This window comes from Enoplosus armatus, chromosome 17 (genome assembly GCF_043641665.1).
Source record: "Enoplosus armatus isolate fEnoArm2 chromosome 17, fEnoArm2.hap1, whole genome shotgun sequence".
NCBI classification, from domain to species: domain Eukaryota; kingdom Metazoa; phylum Chordata; class Actinopteri; order Centrarchiformes; family Enoplosidae; genus Enoplosus; species Enoplosus armatus.
The window spans coordinates 15061672-15075025 of NC_092196.1; the positions used below are offsets into that span (position 1 = coordinate 15061672).

Consider the following 13354-nt stretch of genomic DNA (forward strand, 5'->3'; position numbering starts at 1 on the left):
ATTGGCAGGAGAGGAAGGGTGGATTGTTTTGAAAGCATCTGCTCGGGTCAGCTTGTCTCCCCAGAGCTGAAGTGATGTGGTGGGTCAGAGATGAAGGCTCCTTCCTGAAGCCTCTGCTCTGTGCTTTAAGGGTTCATATGGTGGGAGCTTTCAAATACGTCAAGGAAGGCATTGGCCACATCTGTGTTATTCTGTTCACCATCACAGGAGTATGTTCAAGATGCAGAACAACAATCAGTTCAAATGTTTTGTACCTATTTTATTGCTCTTGGTTAAATCCAACCTGGGCTCAAAACCAGCTTGGCTTCACAGCATGTGGTCTTTTCTATTTGATCTCATTATGGCTTCTTTGCATTGAATCACTCCCCCTGTTCTCTTTTCAGTGTGTACTCTCAAGATTCCCAACCTATTCTATTTGATTTCTTTTAAATTATCAGTTTTGTTACAGGAATATTATTCTGCCTCTAGGGGTATGACACTTTTACTCTCTTCCTGTTAGATGGTTCAAGGAATCAGGATTTTATTCCACTGCTGCCCTCTTCCTGACACTCTGGATCACAGTGTGAGATAGATTTCTAAAATACTAACTGTAACCTGTCTCGTCTTTACATTCTGCAGCCCAACATGACCCACATTGAGAAAAACAACTGTGGTCTAGGGGTGTGTGTGTGAAATCTGGTTGACAGCCAGATAAAACATTTAAAGCCACAAGCCAAATGTTCTGGCTACATAGGTGGTCTGATGTGCGATGCTGTACGTTCGACTGAAGTTGACCCTAATACTTTTGGTCTGGCTGAACCTCTAAAAGAGAAAAACAACATTAAGACTAATGTAGCACATTAAAAACTGTGCTTGGTCAGCGTTATCCCATTCCCAGACAGATGCTTGTACAGTTAAGAGCTTTTCCAGTCTACTTTCTCAGTGCAACTTGAGGAAAACAATGCAAAACCTGTAGTTTTACACACAGTTCATTGCTTTTTGTTAATTTTAAACAAACGATCTAAACCAGATATCCGCTTGTATATTAAGAGGTAAAAAATGTTTTGACATTACAGAAAAAAATATTAAACTATTATTAGATGAGAATATTGATACCACTCATATCTGTTCATTACACATAAGGCTACTGCCAGCAGCCAGTTAGCTTAGCTTAGCACAAAAACAGGGGGAAACAGCTAACCTCACTCTAGCTGTAACGTTAGCTTCATATTTAAGTTATGCTACCTTACAGACAAGAGAATGGCATCGATATTTACTAAGCACACACAGCAACAATTACACAGTAAAGACGCAAAGGTAATTTTGAGTTAGCTTGTATTCTATTCTTTTGCTAGCTAGAACACCAAGCTACCTATTTAAGAGTAACTTACCTTCTCATGCGCTCTCTCTCCCTTCTTATCTATTGAGAACAAGTGTTGCCACACACACTGTTGAGAGGCTCTTGTTGGTCTACAGTGACTTGTGCTGCACCTTATTTGTAATAAAAGTGTATAACTGTATGTAAAATGTTCTATTACCTATTGTGATCAGTGCATTGACAGACAGACGAATGATGCCTCACTTTTACAGCTTACTTAGAAAAATCAAATCCCATTGCATTATTAGTTTCCTGTTCTTCAAAAATGAAAAGTAGCACATAAATACAGACAGTAACGGCACTGACTGACTGCTGATTTGTGTCCTTTGTGTTGTTTGCTTGAGCTAGCAGAACCAAGTGAAAGCCTTGTGAAACTCCAGTCCTCAGAGGGGGAAATGGCAACCATGACAACCATGTTCAATTCACTCAATTATCATATCATTTCCAGATGTAGTCCATATAATTCAAGACCTCCCCCTCCTGCCGCTGGACCTCTTGTGTTTGCTCAGTGTTTTAGCTCTAAAGATGTTGTAAATCCATACACTATTGTGCAATCCAATGTTGTTACTGCTGCTGGGTCTGACTGTAAGAGATGAAACAGTGTAGTAGTGGCAACAGCTGATACATTCTGATTACTCCTCCCTGCAACATGGCTGTCTGCTGAGCTTTAATTGTAAGCCATCTAATTATAAAGTTAGATCTGATCCATCACCTCATCATCTCAGTCCTGCTAGCTTCCTGTTGCAGCACTTGTTTTTCCAGCTCCTACTTCCAGGCTGTCACACAGCTCTCAGTGTGCCGCTTTGTTATCAGATGTAGCCTACACAACATTGTTTTCATTGAGAATGGCAGCAGTATTGGGACTGTCAGACCCACAGAAGACATAACAATTCCCAGAATGCCTGGAATGTGGCTATTTTACCCAGTCTGAGTGGCGTGGTTGAAGGGTCTCGCCACAAGCAATCTGCTGTTAGCAGTGTGGCGAGCAGGAGGAGAGCTGTGGCCTCCTTCGTCACTCCCACTGTCACAGCAGCTCAGAGGGCAGAATCTTGACAACCTGCCCATGATCCTGACCTGATCACAGGGTTAGAGAGCTTCGTTAACAGTACTTAGTTTTCATGTATACTTGAGATAAAAGCAAAACCTACAACTTTAGTCAAGCAGCCTTTTTCAAAAAAAAAATAAAGAATATTATTTTTCCATTTCAACTTTCAACATATTTTCACATTAGTAAGTATTCAGACTTCATTGAGATAAGAATGAGTGGCAATATCCATGTTAGTTTACCATTTAATCAGTCTTTGACTCAGTTGACAATAGAGTAGATTACTTACAGAATCTAAATATATCTCTCAGAAAATAATACTGTAGTTTCGAAAGAGCAAGGTATCTTCCTGTAAATCTCTCACATACAATATATACACATTATTTTGTATTATACATATACACTTGCATACACAGTCACAAAAGCATCACATCTGAAACTGGATTCATCTGGACTTTTGAGGTTTTGCCGTTCAAATAGCTAAAATGCATCTGCATACATTCGACACACAAGAACTTTGAGGGTGTTTTTACACTTGGTCTGTTTCAGCAATGTAACTGAACTCAGTGATTTCTTCTTACTGATGTGGGATTATTGCCCCCGCTGGAATAATAAACCAAACCCAGACCTGAGCAGTAATCTGAGTTGGGTGTGATTTTAAGCCCAATTTGATCAAGCTTTACTTGCCAGTTGTGTGCATCGTGCAGTCAGTCCATTTGTGGTGATTGCTAATTATAACCTCGCCCAAGGAGTTTGTTTTAGGTCCCGTCTCTTACTTAGCAAGATATTTCATAAAGAACTCAACGGATTTCACTGAAATTTGGTGAAAGGTTAGGGCATGGGCTAAGGCAAACAAATCAGATTTTGGTGTTAAACGTGAGGCCGTCTTTTTGTAACTGCAACCAAATTTAGATGGCTCATCCGCATATCAACTCCAAGCAATCTTGTAAAACTTGAAGGTATTTTGCCAACAGGTGGCGCTGCAGCAACATGTTAAAAGTTTAATGGTCACAACTCTTATTTAGCTATTCTCCAAAAATCTGCACAATTGTCATTCACTTTGGGTAGTTTGGTGCAGTCTTCTAAAATAACACATTTTTAGTTTTGTTGAGTGCCATATTGTTGGATGTCTCTTCACGAAATTAATGTGAAATTGACATCAATTCTATCTAGATTAGATTACTGTCACATAGTAATAATCAAAAACATTCAATTCTATTCACTGTAATTTAAGTGTCATTGTAGGACCTATTGATTAAATAAGAGTTGGAGTTTTGGTAAAAATAAACGTGGACACAACTACAATCTCTGACAGTATATAGTTTAGTTAAGCATCAGGACTTTGAGCCGAGTTCAAATAATGATTAACTGTGTCATGACACATACAAGCTTTTTTTATGGGGCAGCACATACTGTAGCACATAATGTAAACACACAGCCTCAGTTGAAAATAAACAGTACTTCTCACTGACTGATTGTAGATACACATAACGATGGTGGGGCTATGCAGCAAAAGTTAAAATGTTGGACACTGTTTCATACCTCAGTTGTAGACAAACAATATGTCTGGTCACGAGATGTTTAAAAAACTACAGTATGTATGATATAATGTTATAATCTTAATAATAAATCCATATATGCATGAAAAAACATCAAATCTGTGTTAGTATATCTGGTAATCCTTTAAATTTAACAGTGAAAGCCAAGCACACACATGGAAATAGCCAAAAGATTTTAGCAGGCCATTATTAACGTAAAGTTGTTTATTTGAAGGTGTAAATTAAAGAGCGATAAGTGACTGCTGATTGTTGTCTGTGAGTGGAATATAACAGTGTGCTCACCTTCCATTTCTCTTCAAGTGAATGCCCCACCCCGCTGGTGTATCTGTTCACAGGATGATTATCAACTGGCCCTCTCATTCAGAAAGCAAATACAAAACTAAACGAATGCAGTGATGCAACAGACCTCATGCAAAAACAACACGTTTCTATTTTTCATTTTATAACTATATCACTATTTGTCTGTTCACTTTTCACTAAGCGGTGGGCAAGAAAGCAAAGCAGCTTCACCAAAAATGTGCAGATTATCTTGATGCATCTGAGCAGCATTACAGTTCGAACTCTGTGTCAAACACACTGTTTGCAGGTGCTTGGCAGGAGTCTTTTATACTTTGTGAAGGTTTTTGATAGTGCTTCTAGAGTGACCCAGTCAGGCTTCATATTTCCACTGGACATCCTCCCAACCACTCATGCTCATACAATTTAGGGAATGTACATGCCACCTCCTCAGGGCCCTCTCTGTGACCCTGCGGGGACTTCACTGACTCTATGTGAGGCTCTCCATGCATAATTCATAATAATTAATAATTAATGAGCTGATTTGAACTGCTTATGGTGAACAGGTGATGTGATTTCAGCAGAGATCACAAGAGGTATACCGGTTATGTTTGAACCCTGAATACAAGCTTTATATAAGCATTTCATGTAGTTCTGTGTGACTTCAAAGTGGTGTGGATGTATATTAATTAATTTATGATATTTGTTGTAGAGCTTCACATATGCAAGAATAATCTCTTTATGTTTGCGAGTGGATCAAAACCTCAGAACTCAATCTATAAAAGTGAAATGAGAACAGCTCGTCATACCAGTATCTACATCTAGCTACAGGGTAGTATTGGCATCGAGAAAGCAAATAGCTTTTGAAATGAAGCTACAATTTCTGTAAGAGACAATCAGTTGTCTCCACCTTTAAAATGTGAAGGTCATTTACTGTGATAATGAAGAATTACTCAAAGCACATTTAAGTAAAAGAAAAAAAATCAGCTCTGAAAAGGTACAACTGTCTTCTCATTCAAGTGATCAAGGCCTCTAGTTTGAGGGCAGTGAACACTGATGTTCACTGGGTTTGCAATGTGGACACACAATGCAAGTTCATTAGCTGTGATTGATATACCAGCCATTATCCATCAATGCAGATATTCTCTTAAGAAATAAAATAACCATGTTTAAGTTAATAGCTTATTGATTCTGCTTGTATGTTAGGGGAAAGCATAATTTGTAAATGATTCTTGTTGGGACTTAAATGATCTAGTAGCATATTGTGACTTTACAGTGAAAACAAACAAACTTGCACTGTGAATATTCATAACTCACCCGTATCAGGGAGGCTGCACCCACTGCAATGGTGTTGTGCTTGGGAGTCCCTTGCTAACAGGATATTTTGTTTGTGTTTGTGTAAAACTCAGAGAAAACACTGCGCTAGGTAGTTATCAGCCAATTTACCGCCCTCAAACTAGAAGCCCAAGTGTCTTAGTGGAGAGCTTCACTCTGTGACAAAAAAATAACAGCACTTAGTGGTTTCTTCTTGGTTTGTCCTCTTAATGCAGAGCTAAATAGATTAGATCAAGTTCTGGAAGGTGACAGGAAACTCCACAGTCAGCTACGTTGCTCTTAACACAGTCCAGAGCAGCGAGGGAACCCAGTCAGATACTGGCTCTGTAGGGTGAAGATAAGTGCCGGCTAGGCCAAGAGATGGGAAAGGAGGAGTGGGAGGAGCGTTGGTAATTTCACGTCACCACTTGTTGCACTGTTGAGCGTTCATGAGGGCAGGTCTGGTCTCCGCAGTGCAGCCTCCTGAGCAGCCGCTGAAGCTTGTTGGAGAAGTTTTTGTTCATCTGCCTGTACATGAGAGGCATCGCAAAGCTGCTAGAGAAAGCCAGCAGTTTAGACACACATCTCAAGAAATAATAGGTAGGTAAGTAATGTACGTTGCTAATGTACCCTGGTGCACCGGCTATGGTGTGTACCAACAGGATCATATAGTATGGGGTCCACAGTACAAACTGCACACAGACTGAGGCTAGCAGCAGTCTGTGGATAGAAGGGTCCAAGCGAGCTGAGTCCTGATCCAGAGGTGTAGACTCCTTCCTAATGCGCAAAATTAGCACAAAGGCATAAAGAACAGCCACAGCAGGAACCACGTAGCCGATGAACATCATGATGGCGTCGGCTGCCTCCTTGTTCTGCATTTTGGAACACTCAACCATCTTAGTGGAGATGTGGTTGCACACATAGAAGAGCAGTGAGGAGAAGCTCGTGAGCACCGCACCGCCCCAGATGAACCCACACACATGTTTGGTGTTATACACACTGGACATGTATGTACGAGGTAGCGCCCGCTCTATATAGTAGTCCAGGCTGAGCAGCGTGGTGGAGTACATGATGACCAGGGAGGTGATGTTGAAGAGGATGAGCAGGGTGATGTAGATCTCGTTGTTGTACTCCCACGCATGCCAGCGGGTGAAGGTGGAGCTCAGCAGCTCCACAGGCGCCACCAGGTTGAGCACGAGACCCGCGATGGCCATGTTGACGAAATAAACATCCGGCATTGTCATGGACACCTTGTTGGAGAGGTTGACCACGACCAGCAACGCATTGTAGCACAGCCCCAAAGGGAAGCACACCAGGAGGTAGATGAGGGAGAACACTGACAGGATGAGGCCATAGTCCTGGCAGAGCCGGAAGTCCACGCTGGCGTCTGTCTCATTGTAAACCATGCAGATCCACATCGCTGGGCTCTGACACGGATCAAGTCTCTCAACAGGTCGACTGCAGGCAGAGAGTTAGAGAGGAAGAAGGTTACAGCAGTTGTTATCAATTACCAGTAATAATCAGAGCTGAATAATATTGATAAAAATCAAATATCGTGATATTTTTTACTCCTCATTGACCGATATCAACAATGTAACAATAATTCGTGTAAAATTACTAGTTTTTAATTTAATTAAAAATAACCAAAATCACTTTTTTTATATTTCTGTGGGCTTATGTGGACTCAGGTTTTATGTATTATGTATGTATTTTACGTGCAAGTCTGTGTGCATGTTCTGTGTTTTGCCTGGCTGAAAGTTGAAAATCCCAAACAATATTAGTCCCTTATTACCATGTTGATTTATATTATTGAAGTAGTGATCATGCATCACACTAGAGCTAACAAATTCTATCTGTTGCTAGCATTAAGTATAAGTACGTTTTGAGGAAGTCACAAAAAAACATGAGCAGAATTCAATGGTCTCTGTTGTTGGTTTCTGTGCGAGCTGGAGAAGCAAGCAAGGCCTTGACACAAAAACACGTCAGCCACGGCACAGCTATTATGCCCTGGGTAAGATTGTTAATTTCACTTCACTGCACCTGACTGGCTGAATGCGAATGCCTCACAATATGTTTCAAAATCCACTATTTCTCCTCTTTGAAAGCCACACTGGCCAGAGCAAGTGTTTGACGCCTCAGCAAGCTTTTTCTGTCTTGCTCTGCCCCTCTTTCTTTCTCTGTCACAGACGCATGCAGGGCTTGTGCTTTTCACACATCAAGCAGCCAGATAAAGAAAAACACTTTTCTAGCCTGACACTTTACAGACTGCTTTGGCATTACTGCTAGGAGTAAAGCACATGCACCTTCTGCTCAGGTTACTGCCAAGTTGACCGGGGGTTGGGCACGTGGTGATAGGGAGATTTATAAAGAGTGAAATGTGAAGCATGCTCTGGTGAAGGGTCAGCGAGGACCGAGTTGAGGGGTTGGAGTTCAGGGCAAGGTCAAAGAAAATGACCACACGCATGTCAGGAGCGTTTGTGATCAAGCCTGATGGGGGTGCAAGTTTTCAAAAAGCTTATGTAATGCTGTCTTGCATAATTAACTCTGATCATTTTAAATAAATCATTCAAATAGCTTTGGTTTTGGAAAAAGGAGATCATGAGGCTATTGCAGAATTGCTTTGATAAGTCACCCCACTTCACAGTACTCTATTTCCTCAATGATAATTTGGCTGTTATGTTTTCAAGTTTGGCTTCACTCTCAAAATTGCTTTGAAATGAATGATTCTCTAACGTGAAAATGCATTTCACAGTAAGTGCTAATCTGTGCAGAATTTTCTGGAAACTTTCCCCGTGAAAATTCTGTGGAACAAAGTGCAGGAAGGCAGTTTTGTTTTCAGGAAGATGAGTAACGATGCCAGTAAAGGGGAAACATTCTTCCGTTCTCTTACGTAACACCACTACAGAGGGGCTGTTTTGGCCTTAAGCCTCAGACACAGACGCGTGCGCACACACACACACACACACACACACACACACAAACACAAGGGCTCAGTCCCTCCTCTTTACTAATCCAATTGGCTGTAATGAGACTATAGTGGAGGCTGGAGCTCAGAGCTGGACTGGAACTGGATCAGGAGTAAGAAACCCTCTACAAAAAACCTGTCTTCACCAAGACGTAAGCACTGGTCAGACCTCTTATAAACACAAGCAGCTAGGTGACTCATTTACTAAATCAGGCCTTGACAAAAGTACATAATTAGCTGTGGTCCTCTCCCATAGATTATGTGCTCACCCTTCACTCCTTCAACAAACTCTGATCACTTGAGGAGAAAATGACTTTAAGAGAAGTTGCTGATAATTAAAGAGAGATCCTGCATTGTGGCCGGATGTCCCCATTCATTAGCACCTGCAGTATACAGACATTTTTGCCACCCTTTCATTACCACATTGGCTCACTCTGCAGCTTCCGATAGCTGCAGGGCACCTAAAATTCTGCATAAAAAAACGAGTCATGGGTTAGTGGCGTTTAATTACTTAAACTGTTGACTTAAGACTTTGTTTCCTGTTTCCTAAACCTCTACAGACAGTATTAGCCTCATACCTGACAGTAGAGATGAAAACTAACGCCACAGTAAACAGAGGAAACTGAAATCTTTCCTACTTTTACCTACTGGAAGTGACAGAAATGTGATATCACGCACACATATTTTGTTTCATGCTGAACCATCAGGCCCTTCTTGTTAAAATCACACCCGCAGGATTTCACTCTTTTAAAAGTAGGCCAAACCAATCACGGCATGGTTGCCACACAATAAAATGCCAGTTACTACAATATTAGGGAGAAATTTGTCCGCCTGTCTGTGCATCCCAATAATGTTTTAAATCAATTTCATATTCAGCTTGTGAAAAGCCACTGTCAGCTTTGCACTCTTTGAATCAATTCACTGGGAAACTTTGGTGTTGTGAAAGTGTGAAAGTGCACTTCAGCTCTGCACATTTTGTCAGCAGCCCGTGATAATGAAATCTCTAGTTTTCAACTCAACTGAGGGACAGGAGAGGTGAAAGAAAATATTTGCTCTTGACTTGGAGGCTCTGCAACCTCATGCTGTATGAACTATGCCTGTTTTCTATTCACAGTGATGACGACCATTTCATTTTCAAGTCCATTTCAGATTCCGCTTGTTGGGGTTGAGTGAAGGTCAGAGATACGCTGTTCAGCCACTATATTCAGTTGATATTACAGCATGTGTACTACCTGAGGCATATGAAGCTGTACTAGTTGTCTCTCTTTTCAAGTCAATATTTATGCATTGATCAAAGCAGCAAATTAGTTATTGAATTTTCAAATGCTATCGTCTGTCAGGTTTATGGTAATTTGTCAGGTATAATAATCATTTGCTGGTCACTGTTTCTCAAATGCAAAGATTTGAGTTTTTGACATTTGTCCAGACTGACTAAGTAATTTAAGGACTTTAGTTTGACTACATTATTACTCAGTATTGTCTCTTTAATACAGAATGTATACAAAATCTATTGCTATAAGTATTTATATGTGAGAATAAAACCAGGAGAAAGATGGCGTCTTGCTAGCTGCTCCCCGTAAAGGTGACATACGTAAAATGACGTGGCTAAGTAAGAATAGCCTATGGTCTTGTTAAAAGAGGACAACCTGGGGACAAATCTGTTGAGTTCTCCTTGCACAACTTTGAAGTTGCAGATTTGGTTAAGCCCCATCTGAACTTTTTGCCCTACTTCATGTCAAAATTAAATATTCCGGGGGGGGGGGGGGTTCAGCCCCACCAAACATGAATGATCTCATAAGAGTGACGCCCACATGCTTAACGTCTCAGCGTTTTGAAGCCAGATCCCGCGGGCTGATGGGAGCAGTGTGACATGCTGGGCCCACACCCCTCATATATCCTAACTGGAATTTACAGGCTCTTCTCAGAAAGTACTGAATGATGTCACATGACTGGTGTCTGCAGCAGCGTGCAGTGGAGCGGCAGCAGAAATACTACAGACAGAAAATAAGATGACATGACTCACATTTACACATGTTGTGACTTTGCAGCAATTAATAGTGTATAATTTAAAGTAGCTGCCCACAGAACTACTACTTTCAGCATGAGAGGCTATTAAGATGTAAATGGATCATTTAAGAAAGTCCCTAAATCTTTTCTGGTTCTGTTCTTCAATTATTCTTGGAAATCAGCCCATTAACTGAGAGTATTAATGAGGGATCTGACTTCAGGTGCATCCTAATGCTGCATAACATTTTGCAAATTAAAATGACTAAGCTCCCGGAGGTGATTAAAATACTTGCCATCAACTCCATTTCTGTGGAAGGGTTTTTATAGAAATCAGAACATTTTCCCAAAATGATTACCAGTCCCCACAGAATTGAGTCACAGCGCTTGATTTTTTTCTGTGGGTAAGATAACCTATTGAATGGATTCTCTGCAAACTTTGCTTTGGAAAAACTGTATTTCCTAATATCAAGCCCTGGTGTAAGAGACTCTGGTCAAACACAGGTCACGGTCAGTCTTGACTGCTTCCTCAGCGTCTTTTCGGCAACAGGTTGAACTGTCACAGGAATCAACAAAGTCAGAGTTCAATGGTCAGCACAAAGCAGGCTTACGGCCATTAAGCCATGGCCCACATGCTCATGTCCCCTTCGGTCACATAGATGAAGTTGACGACAGCAAGTGCACATCCGAAATCTCAAGAAGCATTTAATTTGGAGAGCGGTAAGACTTATCTGAGCAAAACCACTTTGTCAAAAAGTTTCACTGATGTGAAATATGGACAGGTGGGTTAGGGTGGCCATAATTAGTGGTGCATAATTAGTAACTAGGGGAAACATCTGTTAATATCTGTTATCAAATAGTTGCTTTAAAAGCTCATCAAAAGTTTTGATATCATTTATCAAAACAAAGATGTCAAGCTGTGTTGAAACCACTGGATTAAAAAGAAAACTACAAACTAGGAGAATATATTCATGTGCCTGTGTGGAGTATAAGAATCTAATGTTGTTTTTTGCTTTAAGCAGTTTATGATCTTGTATTTTATGAATGTGTTTACATCGCAAGTCTAAACATATATATTTAAAAAGTAGTAATCACTCATTGATGGCCTGAGATTTAAGGAAACATATTAGTAGATTCACTGATCCAGTGAGTAAGGCTGCCATAATCTTGTAGACTACAAGTTATAAACATTGCATATGGTTAAATGAACAGACTCACTAAGACATCCCATTAGGTGCCAATGGCAGATGTCCTGTCAACAAGATACGGGCTATTATTCAGTCAACCACAACTTTAAAACTACACCTTTTTACTGCCAGTGAAGGGGCCTTTAACTTCAGAGGCGTCTGATTCAACTGATAGAACCCCCCCCCCCCCCCCCCAGCACTTGAGAAAGCTGATCCCGTGAGAAACGTCTTCAGGTGTTGTTTTCCAAATATAAACGCGTCGCTAAAACTGAAGAGCTACTGCAGCTGAACAAGGGTAAGAAAACAAACCAGTCTATCGCGGTCTGCATTTCTTATTGCGGACATTGTGTCTCTCCATCACACTTGACTGCACAGATCAAAGCGTGGATAGCTGTCACGGCTTTACCATTATTCTACCATTTCTGCGGCTATTGTTGGCACAACTGCAGCCACTCTCTCTCGCATCTAGCCACCTTCAGTGGGGAAAATTCACTTTCCTACCACTGTAAGATGAAAATTAAAGGCAAACCCATCACATTAATAGGTCAAAATAATAGAATAGAGAGGAACACTCACCAGAAACGTATAGATTTGGGTCGGTGACAAACCTACGGAGGCATAGGGTTTGGATGTAGCATTTCCACTGGCATTTCTCAGGCGTTTCATTTGACAAGCAGGCGTCCTGAAATACGCGCTTCGGTTGTCCTCGCGCTCTTAACGCCTAAAAACAGCCAAAAAGACCGTTTTACGTCACGTCTGCAGAGACTGGCTGCATCTATCAACTTTTCGGACGAAGCTTGTTCTGTAAAGGGGCTGTCCGTTACAGACTTTACTACTGCTGGAGTGCTGCTGAGCTCTACAGTGTGTACACACGTGACCCTCCCCCACTGTCTCCTCGCTCCACTCTCTGCTGTTGCTGCACTACGGTCTCGAGGCCCGAATCTACTCTGATTGGACAGAAGGCAGGGAGGTGGGGCGCGAGGGAGGCCGAGGGGAACACACACACACACACACACACACATAAAAAAGTTCATCAATATCTGGCAATTTATTGTAACAATGTTTCTTAAGTAAATATAAGTATCAGTGTTGGCTTTTAACATCTGGTGTGGCTAATCAGATACCTAAAGCCATGTTGTGTGTAAGTCTGTGTCCCCATTATTATGTGTTTCCCCCTACCTTAACTTCACCCCAAACCAAAAAGACAGGTTTTGCTTGCTCTAATTATTTCTTCTTTTCATACTGGGCTTGAAGACATCCGTTTCCAAATCAGTTTAATTTAAGTGATGGAGGGGGACAAAATACACTGTCCTCCATCTGTTTCAAGGGGTTCAAGGGGTTTTGTCGGTGGGGTCGTGTTGTTTCAGGTTCTGGTGAGATATGAAATATGATCCAGGTTTCCAGTTTGAAGGTTTGTAAGTCAGAAAGTTTACAGTCGAAAGGCAAACAAAGTTCCTGCCTCTCAAAATGAAAGAAGATTAATAATAAAAAAAGGAAGAATGACGGTGGCTTTCTAAAATGAGGAAACGTTTGTAATGAAGCACAGTTGATAATCACTTTGGGAAGTACTGTAGTAAATACAGTATGTTAGAATAATGAAACAACTTTGTGTTGTTCAATGGAGTCTTTAATTATGCAACTGAAGTT

At 41.0% G+C, this 13354-nt stretch overlaps 1 protein-coding gene across 1 annotated transcript; it reads right to left on the bottom strand.

The window, feature by feature from the left end:
- Positions 1-5669: 5669 nt before the first annotated feature.
- gpr146 (G protein-coupled receptor 146) lies at positions 5670-12343 on the bottom strand. Its single transcript, XM_070923981.1, has 2 exons — positions 12284-12343; positions 5670-7009 (listed from the first exon to the last, which is right to left on the bottom strand). Exon 2 carries the CDS (start codon positions 6967-6969, stop codon positions 5968-5970), a length of 1002 nt encoding a protein of 333 aa, XP_070780082.1. The 5' UTR covers positions 6970-7009; positions 12284-12343; the 3' UTR covers positions 5670-5967.
- Positions 12344-13354: the final 1011 nt, after the last annotated feature.

Excerpts from the sequence above, each read along its gene's own strand:
- gpr146 (XM_070923981.1), bottom strand. The coding sequence starts at position 6,969 with ATGTGGATCTGCATGGTTTACAATGAGACAGACGCCAGCGTGGACTTC.